We start from the raw sequence: 15,100 nt of genomic DNA, 5'->3' as shown, positions 1-15,100 counted from the left end.
TTCTGTATTAGACAATGAACTTCCTAGTTTCAATTGCTAAGTGACCCTGTACGTTTTACCACAGTATCTGAGCTGATATCTAATACCTCTTTGTAATGCTATTACTGCTTCAGTTGCTATGTGCTTTCTAGAAACTTGCACTTAAATTAGTACCTAAAAGCATTCAGCTGAATAATAGCCTGAAAAATACCAAGGTGATAATCCTTTTAACACCAGTCTTACAAATTATATTCCAAATTTGCAATGTAAATGTACAAATCATAACAAGATGATAGAACAAAACCAAGCTGGAAGTGTTCTGAAAGCGGGAAGTAACATCTGCCCACTAACCACACTTGCTGTAACTTGGCAAACTTTTCTATTTCTAGATATTTTTCTTTTTTTATGACAGAAAATTTGAGGTTTGCATTGGTATTGAGACATTGAGATATAAAGTAACAACCTGCCAAGAAAGTTGGCTAGACAGAAATTTCTGCCCCAACTGTATATGTATGACTGAGATGAAAGAATAGTGCACACATCTGAGAACAGAGTTGTCCCTAACAAGTGTAACATTTATGAACACCCAGACGAAGCTCTTTGGGTACCTAGCAAACCTCCAGAGCCCCTAAAGCAAACTCCCATGACATTTGGGCTCCAATTCAAACTCTGTGCCTGATATCTCAGTTTGGATTCCCGCAAGAATCATTTTCACTTGAGTTGTGTAACCAGTCTATCAAAGATCAGCTCTTATTCCAGCAACATTTATGTGCAAAAAGAGAAATGATGAGTGTGCTCCACTTCTGGCACATGGCATTGCATATGGGACAAAAAAGGGAATGCGATGATAAACCACTTCTGCATAATTTTAGATGGAAACAGTGATAGAGTTTTGTCTTGGATTTTTGTAACCTGTATTTCTGCTTCATCTGAAAACACCGAAGAAGGCAGCTAATGCAGGAAGTGCAGCTGGGAGGACACCTCTGTTCCTTCTGATCTCCTTGGAAAATGATCCACAAAGCGCTGACCCAAGGCTCACCACAAGTTTCCTGAGGCACTGAATTTAAAGACAGTGCCTGATGGAACAGAAGCCACTGCACTGCATCTTTATGTCTCCATATCCAAATAACAGAATGTTAGGGGTTGGAAGGGACCTCTAGAGACTATCTAGTCCAACCCCCTGCCACAGTAGGTTCACTGAGAGCAGGTTGCACAGGATGGCATCAAGGCAGGTTTTGACTCTTCCACTTCTCCAGGCAACCTGTTTCAGTGCTCTGCCACCCTCAAAGTACAGAAGTTCCTGCTCACATTTAGATGTAAGTTCTATGTTCAAGTTGATACCTTTCTGCCACTGGGCACTACTGAAAAAAGACTGGCCCCACCCCCCTGATGCCCACCCTTTAAGTATTTATAAGCATTTGATAAAATCTCCCTCTTCTCCAGACTAAAAAGACCCAAATCACTAAGTTTTTCCTGGTCAGAGAGATGTTCTAGTGCCCCAATAATCTTCATAGCCCTTTGCTGTAGCCTCTCCAGAAGATCCCCATCCTTTTTAAACCAGGGAGCCCAAAACTGGACACAGTACTCAAGATGCAGCCTCACCAGGGCAGAGCAGGGAAGGAGGATAACCTCCCTTTGATCTGCTTCTAACATTCTTCTTAATGCACCTTGAGGCCACAAGGGCACATCTCTGGCTCATGGTCACCCTGTTGTCCACCAGGACTTCAGGTCTCTTTCCACAGAGCTGCTTTCCAACAAGTCAGCCCCTAACCTGGATGCTGCATGGGGTTATTCTATTACATACTAGAATATACTATATTCTATTATATACTAGGTGCAGTGCCCTACACTTGTCCTCGTTGACTTTTATAAGGTTTCTCTCTGCCTAATTCTCCAGCCTCTCTAGGTCACACTGGACATCAGGCATGAAACCTGTCATATACTGTGTTTAACTAGTGGGTACTTGTACTAGTACTAGTGAGTACTTGTGCTTCAACAAAAGGCTATTGATCTAGAAGAATTTGTTATTTTTGGCTACGGGGCCCTCTCATGGTCAGATGAATGAACTTCGTCTGTGGAAGGAAAAACCTACCCAGCTCAAATTAAGGTTGACCACTGTTCATGAAGAAATATAGGAAAGAGAAGGAATCCCAGCAAAATAAATTTAAAGAGACAGTTGGAAGTGCTGCTATACAAGTGCAGCCTCTAGTGGTCTGTCCAAAAGCACTGCTCGCCAAATAAAAATTATTAAATGTAAAGTTCCTGGCTTTATAGAAAGCCTTTCACCTAAATCACTATAAATACAACAATGTGTATACTATTCTTCCATCTTTTTCGTTCTACACTGGAATTCTGTGAATAGACAGATTTTAAAATGTACATTCCAAATAAAGCATTTGACTTCTTCATTTTGGTTTTGATAGTTAATGTCTTCCCTTCAGAGAGACAAATAAAGCTGCATGGAGATGAATAAAATCTGAGCCTTTCTGTTGGAGCTGAGCCTGTTTCATCATTAGAGAAGGTTCAGATAAGAAATCTGATGGGTTTGCCTGTGCACTTCTTTTCCTTTCTTCTCCACATTCCAGTCAATTGTCCTTAAATCTTACCCAGTACAGCACTTCTCTCTTCCCTTTCCTATTATGCTCGCTTCTGGTCTCAGCTCTTACTGGTTCAGGCCATAGGTATGTCTGAAAATATTCATACTATATGTCTGAAAATACTCATACTGTATGTCAGTTTTCTTAGGACTGGGAACAAATCAGAAATGCAAAATTGTATTTTAGGATCTCACAGCAAGCAGGGAAAGTAGAATTCAGGTTAATGTTGCACTGTGAGGTGGTATAAACAAAAAACATTTCAGACAAACTGTTATAATTTGCTCATGAGGAGCTGAGCAGAATCACACAGCCTGGAATAACAACACCATAGAATCATAGAATGGTTTGGGTTGGACAGGACCTTAAAGATCATGCAGATCCAATCCTCCTTCATGGCCAGGGACACCTCCCACTGGACCAGATGGCTGAAGACACCATCCAAGCTGGCCTTGAACACTTCCAAAGAAGGGGCAACCACATCTTCCCTGGGCAACCTGTGCCAGTGTCACAACACACTTAAATTAAATAATTTCTTCCTGATGTCTCACCTAAATCTCCCCTCTTCAAGTTTGAAACCATTTCCCCTTGTCCTCTCACTACACACCCATATATAAACCCCTACCCCAGCTTTCCTGTAGGACCCCTTCAGATATTGGAAAGCTGCTCCAAGGTCACCTCAGAGCCTCCTCTTCTCTGGATGGAACAACTTCCTCAGCCCATTTTCATAGGGGAGCCGCTCCAGCCTGATGATCATTTTGCAGCTCTAAAATGAAAATGCTGTTTGAAACTTTATAACCATAGGCAATAGAGCTACATGTAAGGTTGGGAAAATGTGTCAATAACAGGAGATCTTAAAGGCCAGACAAGTAGGAGACAAAATAATAAAATCAACTTCAAAGATCTTTGTCTAAGGGGCTGATAATAACTTAAAACTTGGAAAGGCTCATCCAAACTTCACAATGACTGCAGCCCCCAAAGCCACACTTGGCTATATGGGCACCTACACCTGATCTGAAAATCCTTTATCACCACAGGACTGTGGCAGCAACAGCTTAGCAGATCTGCCTGCAAAGAGCCCATAAGGAAAATGGACTAATTTTGGATACATACTGGTCATGAAGCAAGTGACAACTCACTGATGACCAGGAGAGGTGCTCTCAAGCCTTGGTCCAAAGGCAATCAAGGGTCTTTATCCTGCACAGCAGGAAGTCCCTTGAAATGGTGAGATACAGATTCTAACATATTTACTTAAGGTATTTTAACACTGCTTGTGTTCCTTAGCCACAATAAACAGCATCAGTAAACACTTAAACTAATTTATACAGCAAGCACAGTCACATTTATCTTTTCCCACCTGCTCAGCTTCAGAGATATTGGCATCAGTATCTTCCTCCACTGGCCCCTATAGCTCTTCATCTCCTATCTTATTCTAGACCCCCAAATCAGGCTCACTCTCACTTTGAAGCCAATTCCTCCTTAAAATAAACACATCTGATAGGAGTACAGTAATGCTGGCTATATTCCATCAGATATGCTGACATTCTTTCTGCTCCAAAAAGCTTCTGCTGTTGGGGGGAAGCTGAGGGAATGTAGCCAGTGTTAAAAATAAAAGCTAAAGCGTCCAGGCATCATCATCTGCCTGGGCCTGGACATCTGCTTCTACCACATGTACTGATTTCCTTTCCATGGTATCCATCAGTCTTTTTTTGTGGTAACTTAGCAAGCTTTACCCCACCAAGAAATCCTGCAGACTAAAATCAGAACAGCTTTGATGAGCTTCTGAAGGAAACAGAAATAATCATTAACATACAAAGACAATTTTTTAAAAATTATTTAAAAAAAGATAAAATTCAAGGATAATAAAATTGCTTAACAGATCCTCTTCTAGTGTGCAAAACAAACTAAGTTGTTTGTTCAGTTTTTTTAAAGAACAGTTTTAATTTTTTAATGGAAAATACAACTATTGATGGCTGGAGTAGGCCCTGTGGTCTTTGAGGGAGAGTTAAGGATAAAGTTACCAATAAATGCAAAAGGCTCCATGTTGTTTAACCTTAAGTAAATATAAGCAACAGAAAGCTATGTGAGCCTCACTCTAGAAATAGTAAGTCAGACTCAATAAAGCATTTTTTACACCTATTCAGAACTACAGTCCTGGAATGATACGTATTTCCAGTACACTTCAACAACCATTAATACCACTGCACAAAGTGATGGTAGAGCCTTCTCTGGAGTTAAGTACTCTTAACTTATGACTGGACTAATGAAAACTCCTGCATGAGGTCCAGCAGATTAAACTTACCACCAGACTGTGTGTGCCACGCATACAGAGCCAAATCCTCTGACCCCTGAAGGTGTACGGTGGGATTTAAAGACAAGGAAGGCTTTACCCGTGCAGGCCTGAATTTTCACCAGGTGAAAATCAAACAAGTGTAAATTGTTTCAAGCCCAGTAAAAATTTTTTTTTTCTAAGTAATGTGTTGAGCTTTGGCCTAATCTTGTCAGGTGCTGTATCTGACACATAACTTCAGACTACTCACTAACTTTGAGATGCGATGCTCTTCAAACATAAACCTTTACATTTCCTTTCTGCTTCCAGGAACATCTGGCATTTACAAACGTTTGGCAGCTGTGCTCTGAGAAAGGAAGGGCACAAACAGCATGACAGATTTTGCTGGAAGTCCCGGGATGTTCTCACTGATGAATTTGAGGGGCTGCCAAGGTAACAGCAGGGTACAGGTTCCACATCTTCAGCCTGCATTGTAATCTGACAAAGAGGAGAGCATGGAAATGAAACACAGCTGACAGGAATAAACTCTGAAGCTGCAAAGCTGCTGCACAGCACGGCAGCGTGAACAGTCAGGGCGTTTGTTTTTTTGGCACTTATTACTCATTGTGTGGTGACGTTCATCCTTGGCACTCTATAAAACAAATGTGGTTAACTCCTAGATAGTGGTGGGCTGCTTGTTTAGTTTGCAGATAAATGAAGACACACGTGTGGCAACCCTCCCACGCTGGCTCTTTGCAAGGAAAGCCTGGACCCCGAGGGACTTCCCAGCTGAAAACATAGCATTACCCCCAGCACGGCTGCCCCTGCTTTCAGAGCACCAGTGGTGAATCTGTGCTGAGGGCACTGGGCAGACCTGAGCTCTGTGCTCTGGGTGCTCCTGGTGCTGAGGCTTATTAGGTCCAGTAGCACACACATTGTGCTGTGGCTCCTCTTTCTGATCCCTGCCTGGTTTACCCCATCACACTTTGCTGTGTGGACACTACTGAGTCCTTCTAAGATCTGAAACCACCGGAAGGCTTAGCACAGACATTTGTTTTTCAGCCCTCCAGTTAACCTGGTGTTTTCTCAGTGATGGGAAGCTGGTGTAGCTATCAAGGGTCTACCCAAAGCTTAGCAAACCTTAACAACTGAGCTCTCAAACTCTCAGACGTTGCCACTTTCGCAAGCCATCATGTTCTGTTCTGTTACTTGGACAGGATGGTTCCCTATTTTCCAACACCAGGCAGTACCACAAACAACAGGATTTCTTAGAAGGCCACATTGTGTCCAAGCATTTGTAAACCATCAGGATCTCAAAGAAGGGGACGTTCTCCTGGGCAGGAAACCTACAAGGACGGCTTTCAAAACAGGAAATTGTCAAACAGGACAAGTTAACCTGAGATACGCTCAACATCGTGGAGAAGGACAGAAGGACATTACAAAGAGAGGCTCAGAATCCAAGTACAAAAGGTCTGTGTATTGTATTTAATCAGCAGTGTGGAACTCAAACTGGACATCAAAACCTGTTCTGAACTTTCTAATGTAATCTCTTATTTCTCTTGAAAGGAACTTTGTATTTAAGACTCAGTTTTACACTTTAAAATATTAATTATCCGATCTCTTGTGACCACAATAGGCTCAAAGAGTCTGTATGAGCAAGGAAGTAAGGCATTAAAACTATATCCTTTTGTTCTCTCATACAGTCTATTGTTTTCCAGTTGCAGTATAAACTGCTAATTTACCACAAGCAAAACCATATGCTGATTTTTTAAACAAGTATAATTAACAATTTATTTCTTTAGTACCAAGTTCTCATGCTACACCCCACGTTTGAGAAACTCCTATTCCAAGAACATCTACATGCTTAAAATGTGTTTAGAGTGACAGCTGTGGAAATAAGTATGAGTAACTCTTGCCTTCAGGGTAAATCACAGATTTTAAAAATCTATAGAGCAGGATAAATAGAAAGAGGGAAAACTTTCAAAACAGATAAAAAAAGAAGAGAATACTGATTGTTCTGAGATGATTTCTTAAGAGTACATTTAGGCAGCTATTTCAGGTGTCTATTGCAAACCTGAATGGAATATTCTTCCCCCATCCTTTGTATACGTAGGTTGTAAAAGGTACATCCCACAAGTGCCTCTCCCACTTCACAGTAAGAATGATGGACACTGAATATGGAGGTTGTCACACTTTTTACTCAGCTAAAAGGTGAGACAACCTTGTTTTGCGTTACTTCCTCTTCCCACCCAGCTCAGCAGCAATCCCTAAATTACTTACCCAATGAAATATGGGGAGACTCTGCTGTAGAAAGAGCACCAGACTCTTTCTAAGCATTTCAGGCAGGCACAAGACTTGGCTCACTGTCCTCTGCTGAAACTCACCTCTTACAGACAGTTTTCTACAAATATTGTAAGTACTATTTCAATATTTAGTTAAAATACTCTTCCTTGAAAGCATAGCCTAAGGTACATTACATATTTCCATGGATTCTCCTTCTTTCATCTTGGATACTATATGTATCAAACCAAAAATCACTTGACCTCAGCCAACGGAGTAAAAGAATCCCCACCTTTAATAAAACCTTCAATAATAGTAAATAGTACTTCAATAATAGTAAAAAAATTTCTAGCTGCTTAAAGGGAAAATCTATTTCAGAAGTATTACATGTATATCTTTACAACATACTTCTCATTACCAACACAGCAGTTATAGATAAGTGCTAGCCATAATCTTCCATTATCTATAGTACTCACCTTTAATCCATAACTTTTTTCTGATACAGCAGTGGTATTTAAGTACACACAGTATATGGCTGTTGTCACACACCCCATGAACAATCCTGTGCTGAATATTTTGAGATTATTACAAAGCACACATTAGACATTGTATTTTATCCAGCTGTCGATAAAACATGAGTTTTCCTTGCAATGTTAACAACCTCCACCTTAGGAAGATTATTCAGATTTCTGTATTAAGATATACAGTTGCACCAGGGTTAAGAGATAAACTTAAATTGAAATGAGGTATTCTTTTTTCACTGCCTCCTTTCTGAACATCCTCATGTTTCAAACACATACACATCTCAGTACATACTGATAGCTCTGCTATTTGCACTATTCTACTCCAGGGTCATCTAAGTTGGTAAAATGGAACTTGAAAGTGTTGCATTCCTAAATGCAAGGTGCCCCATGAGTCACATAACCCTTCATAATTGCAGTTCACTATGAAAAAAGGCAAAAGACTGTTTACACAGCAAGAACTTGCAAAAGCCAGTAGTTCGATACTACAGAACAATAATGCAATAAGAGGGGAGAAGGTCATGCTTACACACCTGTAAAATTAGAGGGAATAATAAAAATAGGTTAAGAGGTTTCTGTTCACCTCTTTCTACAGAAAGTCATAAGCTAGCCTTGTTCCCAGACTTCTCCTGGTTCTTCTTCCACTTCAGAACGAATCTTGGAAACCTAATGCCATTGCTAACTATACCCATAAACATTTTATTGGGTGAACTCCATTGCAGAGCACAGAAAAGTCATAGAATCATAGAAACATAGAATTGGCTGGGTTGGAAGGGACCTCAGAGATCATCAAGTCCAACCCTTGATCCACTACTGCTGCAGTTACCAGACCATGGCACTGAGTGCCACATCCAGTCTCTTTTTAAATATCTCCAGGGACAGAGAATCCACCACTTCCTGGGGCAAAGTCCTTTCTTACAAGACTCTTAGCAGCTCCACAGCCATTCCCATGAAATATCATTTCCCTCAACATGCGACTGCAGGCATTTAGACAATGAGTTTTGAGTTATTGCTGCCAACCCCTTGCTGTGAATCTCATCCAGGGCCAAGGAGCAGTTTTCTGAGAAACTGCTGTGGCTCCAGACATGTCCAAACTCTACAGGGTTTTTCATAGAAAAGCCCCTTTCCCCTCAGTCAGAGCAGCCAGAAGACAGAGTTACACATTTCATAAGCTAAACACCACCAATCTGGAGAGCAGTCCATGCATAAAAGTTGTGGGCAGCATTTTTATCCTTCCTGTAAATCTGTATTACTTATGTCTCTTTAATAAACTTACAAAACAAATAAACAATTAACAAACTGCCTCCACTACCCTCAAAAACAACTTCCAAAACATCCAAAGCAGTCTTTGAAATTTAAGCCCTTAAAAACTAAGATAGCAGCAAAAATCCTACTCTACACCACCTTTAACAGCACTAGAAATATCAACATTCAAGGAAAATTACTATAGTGCCCATCTTTGGGAGTCAGTGACTTCTCATTAGCAAAACATAATTTATAAAGACCTGTACACTGACATCTGGATAGTGGCATTTCTGTAGTTTTTTATTCCTCTAAACCTGTACAAGGGCTCATAAACACAACTTTACACAGTAAGCTTATAACACCACAAGTGAAGATGTCAGGTATGCCTTCAGCCCTTTGAGACTTTAGCATTTTTCAGGCACAAAATGGTCCCAGATATCTTAACAGTGGCTTATTTTTACAAGCTTGAAATTGAAATTTATACACCCTAATACTTAAAACATTGTTAAATTCACAATAGTTAATACCTTATGCTTCATATCTAGCCAGCTGGACTATCTCCTACTATCTCCTTGGTTTATACTGAACAGTGATCGCTTCCTAAAGAATTAGAAACTAAAGAAACAATAAACTCCAGAATTATCTGCTCCCATGCTTTAATTAGTAAAAATGGACTTCTGCCAGGCTGATGCTCTGGGATGCAGTCAGTCCTTCCCCCTACACCAGATGCTGTCTGTTCTCATCAGAATTTCTCACATAAACCCGACTCAGTGCAGAAGTTCAGTGGGCCACCATGAAGCACACCACCAAGGACTTTCAAAAGGAGGCACAGATGTGAACTTAGTACAAAATTATTTGTAACAGCAGTATTCAAGAAAGATCCTAACAAGGGACGCTCAGCACCACACAGTTTAATCAACAGTGATAAACACAGGAAAATGAAGCTGGCTGTGATCTTCCAAACTCCATTCCCTGATAAACAAGGGGTTAACAAGTACAACCAAGAAGGAACTTTGTCGTGTTGTGCTGCATATAACCAGTACTCCCTCTCACAGGGAATAGGTCCTACAAAATAATTGAGAACAAAATAATTTACAAGAACAGCACTATTTCTCTTCATCCATGTACAGTAAACAAAAGCACACATATGCATGTAGGACATCTGCCATAATTAGCTCCAAATGTGAACCCAGTATGGTCATGATGAGCTGCAGTGAATGCTGTCAGTGAAAAGACTGCCAAATACAGCTTGAGATCAACATTTAATCAATGTTACACAACTTGTGTTGCTGAGAGTTTTTAACCTGGGAAAGCCACATAGCCCAGTTTGGAAGAGACACAGAGGAAAGATCTTGATTCATACAATAATTCAAGTTTGAAGGGATCTCGCGAAGCTTCTAACCTCCTACTCAATGCCTGGCCAACTTCAGACCAGGTTGTTCAGGATTTTGTACAGCCAGGTCTTGAAAACCTCCAAGGACAGACCTTATAGCCTGGCTTGGTAGCCCATCTCAGTGCTTCCTTATTCTCCCAACGACACTTTTTTCCTTACATCCAGGTGAGAACCTCTCTGTTCCCACTCCTACCCTAGGCCTCTTTATCTCCCCATCACCCACCTCTGTGAGGAATCCATTGCCACTGCCCCCCCATCAGTAGGAATAGGGCTGTTGGGCCCTCCCGTGACAAAACACACACCACTCCTGTAACATCTCCTTGCACAGGAGCTTCAGCTCCATCCCCAGCCATTGTAGGGACCCCACTGGATTTGCTCCAGTTTGTGAGTCCCCACCCTACAGTAGCTCAGATCTGGGCCCACACAGAAGGTGTGGTCTGCAGGGCATCAGCCAGGGGATAGCTGCCTTCACCCATTCCGGGCCATGGTCTTGCTGGTGCAGCCAGAACCATCAGCTTTCACTGCTGCCAGGGCATCCTGCTGGCTCGTGTTTAGCCTCCCACGAGAGCCTCCAGGTCCTTTTCAGAAAAGCAGCCCCACAAACACTTTGTTCCCAGCATTTACTCTTGCAGGGGTCTAGTCAATCTCAGCTGCAGGACTCGTCATTTGGTGAATTTCATGATGTTTCTTGTCTGTCCATTCCTCTCACTCATCTAGGTTCCTCTGACTGGCAGTCCTTCCCTCAAGTACCTTTACCAGTTCCTCACTGACAGACTTCATGCACTCCTTCTTCTTGTCCTCCCCAAGGATATATTCCCTGAAGGCTTCCTCCAGGTGGAGCATGTGCCATTGACCACCAAACCTTGAGCTTGATGACCCAAGCAGTTTCTCACTCACTTAGCAATCCATCTCTCAAGATGTAAAAGCTCTAAGGGGATACAAAGGTGCTGGAGGAGACTGTGATGAAAGTCTTGCTCGAGTTGAGGTAAAAGACATGCACAGCTTCCCCTCATTCTTGCACCCAGTAACCTCATCAGGCAAACAGGCTGGTCAGGCACTATTTACTGCTGTTTAACCCGTGCTGGCTACTCCCTGTCACCACCTTCTTTCTTGAGCCCATAATGCATTTTAAGAGGACTCCATAATTTTCTTACACACTAAAGTGAGGCTGACCAGCCTGTCATGCTCTAGATCATTATTCTTGCCCTTTCTGTAAAAGAAGGTAGCACGTGCCTTTCTTCAGTCATCAGTCCATCTTTGATCACAAAACCCTTGCAAAGATAATAGAAAGTAGCCTCGCTATGACATTGCTGAGTGTCCTCACCACTCCCAACATAGCTCATCTTGTCCCAAAGACAAAATTTAGGTCAAGATTTCTCAAGAGATCCTTGTTGTGAACCTCATATGCTGCTACTCATTCACCTCCTTGAACCTTGTCTCTAAGCACAGAGGCCTTGCAAGCTCTGTCAGAGGAGACTGAAGCAAAGTGTCTCGTGTGTTGGCTACCACTGATTTACCAGCACATTCAGTACAGGTCCACATCTTCTGTGCTTTCTCCTTTACTGCTAATATAACAACTGGGGGAGAGAAGCAGGCTTCATGTCCCTTGTTCCTTGTCCCTCAGCTCTAGGTGTGCTTTTACTTTCCTGAAATCATCCCTACATGTATGGACAATGTTTCTATCTTTGTCCTCTGTAGCCTGTCCCAGCTTTCACCTTCTGTGTGCTGTCTTTGCCCTCCAGCTCATTCACAGGCTCCCCATTCAGCCAGGTCAGTCTCCAGTTATGTCTATTCATTTCCCAGGATGGGCCATTCCTGTGCTTGGAGGAGGCTGTCCTTAAAAAAACTTGACAGCTTTCCTCAGCAGATTTACTCTTCATAGCTGACTTCCATTGAATCCCATCTACCAGTTCCCTACAAAAGCCAAACCCTGTTCTCCTCAAGCCTAGAGTCTGTACTTTACTCTGCTGCTTGCCTTCCACTCCTCCATCAGGATCTTGAAACCAGTGTTTCATACCCTTAAAGATCTCCAACAAACCCACAATATTTATTGAGCAGCCCATTGGTAACATTATCATGCTCTCTAAGAGAACCAGGATTAATTGCTGGGCCTGCTTAGCACCCTCAGTCAAAGACCTGCTGCAAAGTCATTCAGCTGAGCTAGGGAAATGGAGCACAAATGGTTAGGACAAACCTCTGTCCATAACTATGGAGTATTCCCTCACACTGTAACATCTTGAGCAGCATCCAGAAATCAGCTTGCTCTGCCAAAATTATACATGTTTTCAATTAAAACAGAACACTGCACTGCAAGATAGAGCAAAGATAAGAAACAAAAGGACAATATACATCACATAATCTGTATCCATGCATACCGGGAAGTAATTTTCTGATGAAATATAAATAGCACTATAATTTATCTAACAACTACAATAGAGTCCCTAATCAACACTGACACTGCACTATAAGCTGCATTTTCCTTTTTTCTAATTAAATGCCAAAGCTGACCCCTACACCATTATGTAAGTGACTGAGTATGAAAAATCACTTAGTAGATTAAAAGGTTTTTTTCTCTTAGAGAGGTGGTCACCTTGGGATGCTTGTCAGGTAGGTCAGGACATTCTGGAACTCCTTCTCAGGAATCTCGCTGAAAGCTGGATAGTCCGGAAAGGTGATAACAGGGCATCCATCTCCCCCTCTTCCACCTAGAAGAGAAATAAGCAGCAGGAACATTTATATGCAAGTCCCTTTATCTAGCCTGCAATTTCCCAGTAATTAAACTACTGTGTTTTTTGGTTTTTGTTTGGGGTTGGTTTTTTTCCCTTGGTGCAGCACTTATCTGTTTATTTTGAACAGTCTAGTCTTTGCTTCAGACCTTAGGAAATTTTATAGGAAGGAGTTTATTACACTAGATTAGGGGTTTTTTTTCTGCACTGTCTTTGCTCATGTGAAAACAGTTTTGACACCAGATGGCAGTGCATCTTTCTTGATAAGTCTATGGGAATGAACAGATTGGAGAAAGAAATGAGGTGATCTAGGGGGGAAAAAGTTATTTCAGAAATAAGTAGGTGAATCTCCATCTTGAACTCAGACTTCTGAGCAGTTTGAACTCATTCCTGTAACACTTCCCCTTGATTCAGCTGCTCTGCTTCTGGAACAGTCTAAAAGAAGTGGTAGAAAACTGCAGTAAAAGAGGCAAGGTGTTTCAAATGAGATTTCCTGTTAAACCTCTGAGATTACCCAAAAAAGGTAAAGCAGAGACAAACACTTATGCTACAGTATGGCTGCAGATGAGGTAGCTATATTTTTTCTGTATTGGTATTGTTACTGGCATTCGTACTACTGGGTAGAATTCCCAAATGCAAAGCTTTTTAATATGCTTCACATACATTTTTATATATAAAATACAGTATCTTTTTTTAAAGACAATGTTAGTGTTTCATGTCTTATGCAAATATATTTTCATACAGATAGGCTGGACAAAGGATGTGTCAAGCCCCAGCAACTGCATGGAGTTAACAGTTGACGGTAGGCAGGGACACATTGTTGGAAAGTTATCTTTGCTTTAAAGCTCAAAAAAGAAGAAAAACAGCTAAAAACATCTGTGGCAAAACAGTAAGGATGTTTTTTCTAGCCCTGAAATCTGACAATTGTGTGGAAATCAGCTGACCATGACAGCAGTAGTGATTTGTGAAAATTACAGCGTGCTATTACTCAGTTCAAGTGCCTCTACATCTAACCTCATCAGAAAAAGAAGATAAACAAATATTTGAGCTCAGATTTGGTTGATAAAAGAATCCACTGTTTCTTTCCAAAACCACATGCAATTAGAAGAGCTCAAAGAGTATCCCCATGTTAATTTGTGGTGAATTTGACTTCAATCTACCAGCTTAGAGACAACATGGTGCTTCTACAGTATAGTGCTTGAAATCAGGCTACATTGGAAAATAATGCACTCTAGATACATTTACATAACAAAATGCAAATGTCACAAATTTGCAAACATAATCTTTACAACACATCCAAATGCAGCCATGTTTAGTCAAGGGAGTTAATTTTAGCTATATAAATGTTCACAGCACAAATGTCAGTTAAGACCAATTTTGCTTCTATTATTCTTTGTTCTTTCCAGGCTCTTAGGACCAAAAGCATTTTCCTCTCTCATTAAAAAAGCATTTTTCAAGCATGATAATAATTATTTCTGTTGCTCATGAGGTGTCTTGCTCTCTCTAGACTATCTATTTTTAGCTACAATTATACATTATTTGCTGCATCCCCGTTGGTTACTTGCTTTGTTCTACTTAATTTCTATATATAGGACATATGAAACAAAAGAACAACAACAATACACTTGCAGGACACATCCTAAAAGCAGAAACCCAGACTATGACCTTCAGGAAGTTCCCAGACCACCACAGATTGTCAAGGGCAAATAAAGCCATCCTGCCTTGACATAGCCTATTAATTTTCAGTTTCTAGTATAGACAGCTGTGGTTATCTTGGGTGGAGATGACTCTGTCCTGCCATGTGCTCTTGGAAGATCTTTACTCCCTGATTATCTTTTTCTACAGTATTTTCCTTCCAGGCACACATACACCTTCAAACGTTGCTTATCAGGATCCTGCTGCTGAAAAGAGTTTAGGGATGAGTGACCTGAAATGCTATATGTAATTAATTCTGTATAATCTCAGCTTTAACACTGATGGCCTGTGGAAGGTGCTTCTTATATTGCACCTTTAAATACTTGGCCATCAATGGCAGACAGGCAACTTAGCAAAGCAGTGACTACTTACAGTGCTTGTCACAAGTTACTAAAAGG

General features: G+C 41.1%; 1 protein-coding gene across 9 annotated transcripts in view; it reads right to left on the bottom strand.

Annotated features, from left to right (window-relative positions):
- Window positions 1–15,100, bottom strand: part of MCF2L (MCF.2 cell line derived transforming sequence like) — a 164,534-nt gene that overhangs the window by 45,044 nt on the left and 104,390 nt on the right. For all 9 annotated transcript variants that reach the window (XM_071743832.1, XM_071743846.1, XM_071743783.1 and 6 more), the window contains one exon: window positions 12,872–12,986. In XM_071743832.1, coding sequence (XP_071599933.1) covers window positions 12,872–12,986 — 115 coding nt within the window. The remainder of the gene's footprint in view (window positions 1–12,871; window positions 12,987–15,100) is intronic.

The sequence above is a fragment of the Heliangelus exortis genome, chromosome 1 (assembly GCF_036169615.1).
Source record: "Heliangelus exortis chromosome 1, bHelExo1.hap1, whole genome shotgun sequence".
NCBI lineage: Eukaryota > Metazoa > Chordata > Aves > Apodiformes > Trochilidae > Heliangelus > Heliangelus exortis.
The sequence above is the reverse complement of the archived record's forward strand: the minus strand, read 5'-3'. Positions and strand labels throughout refer to the sequence as shown.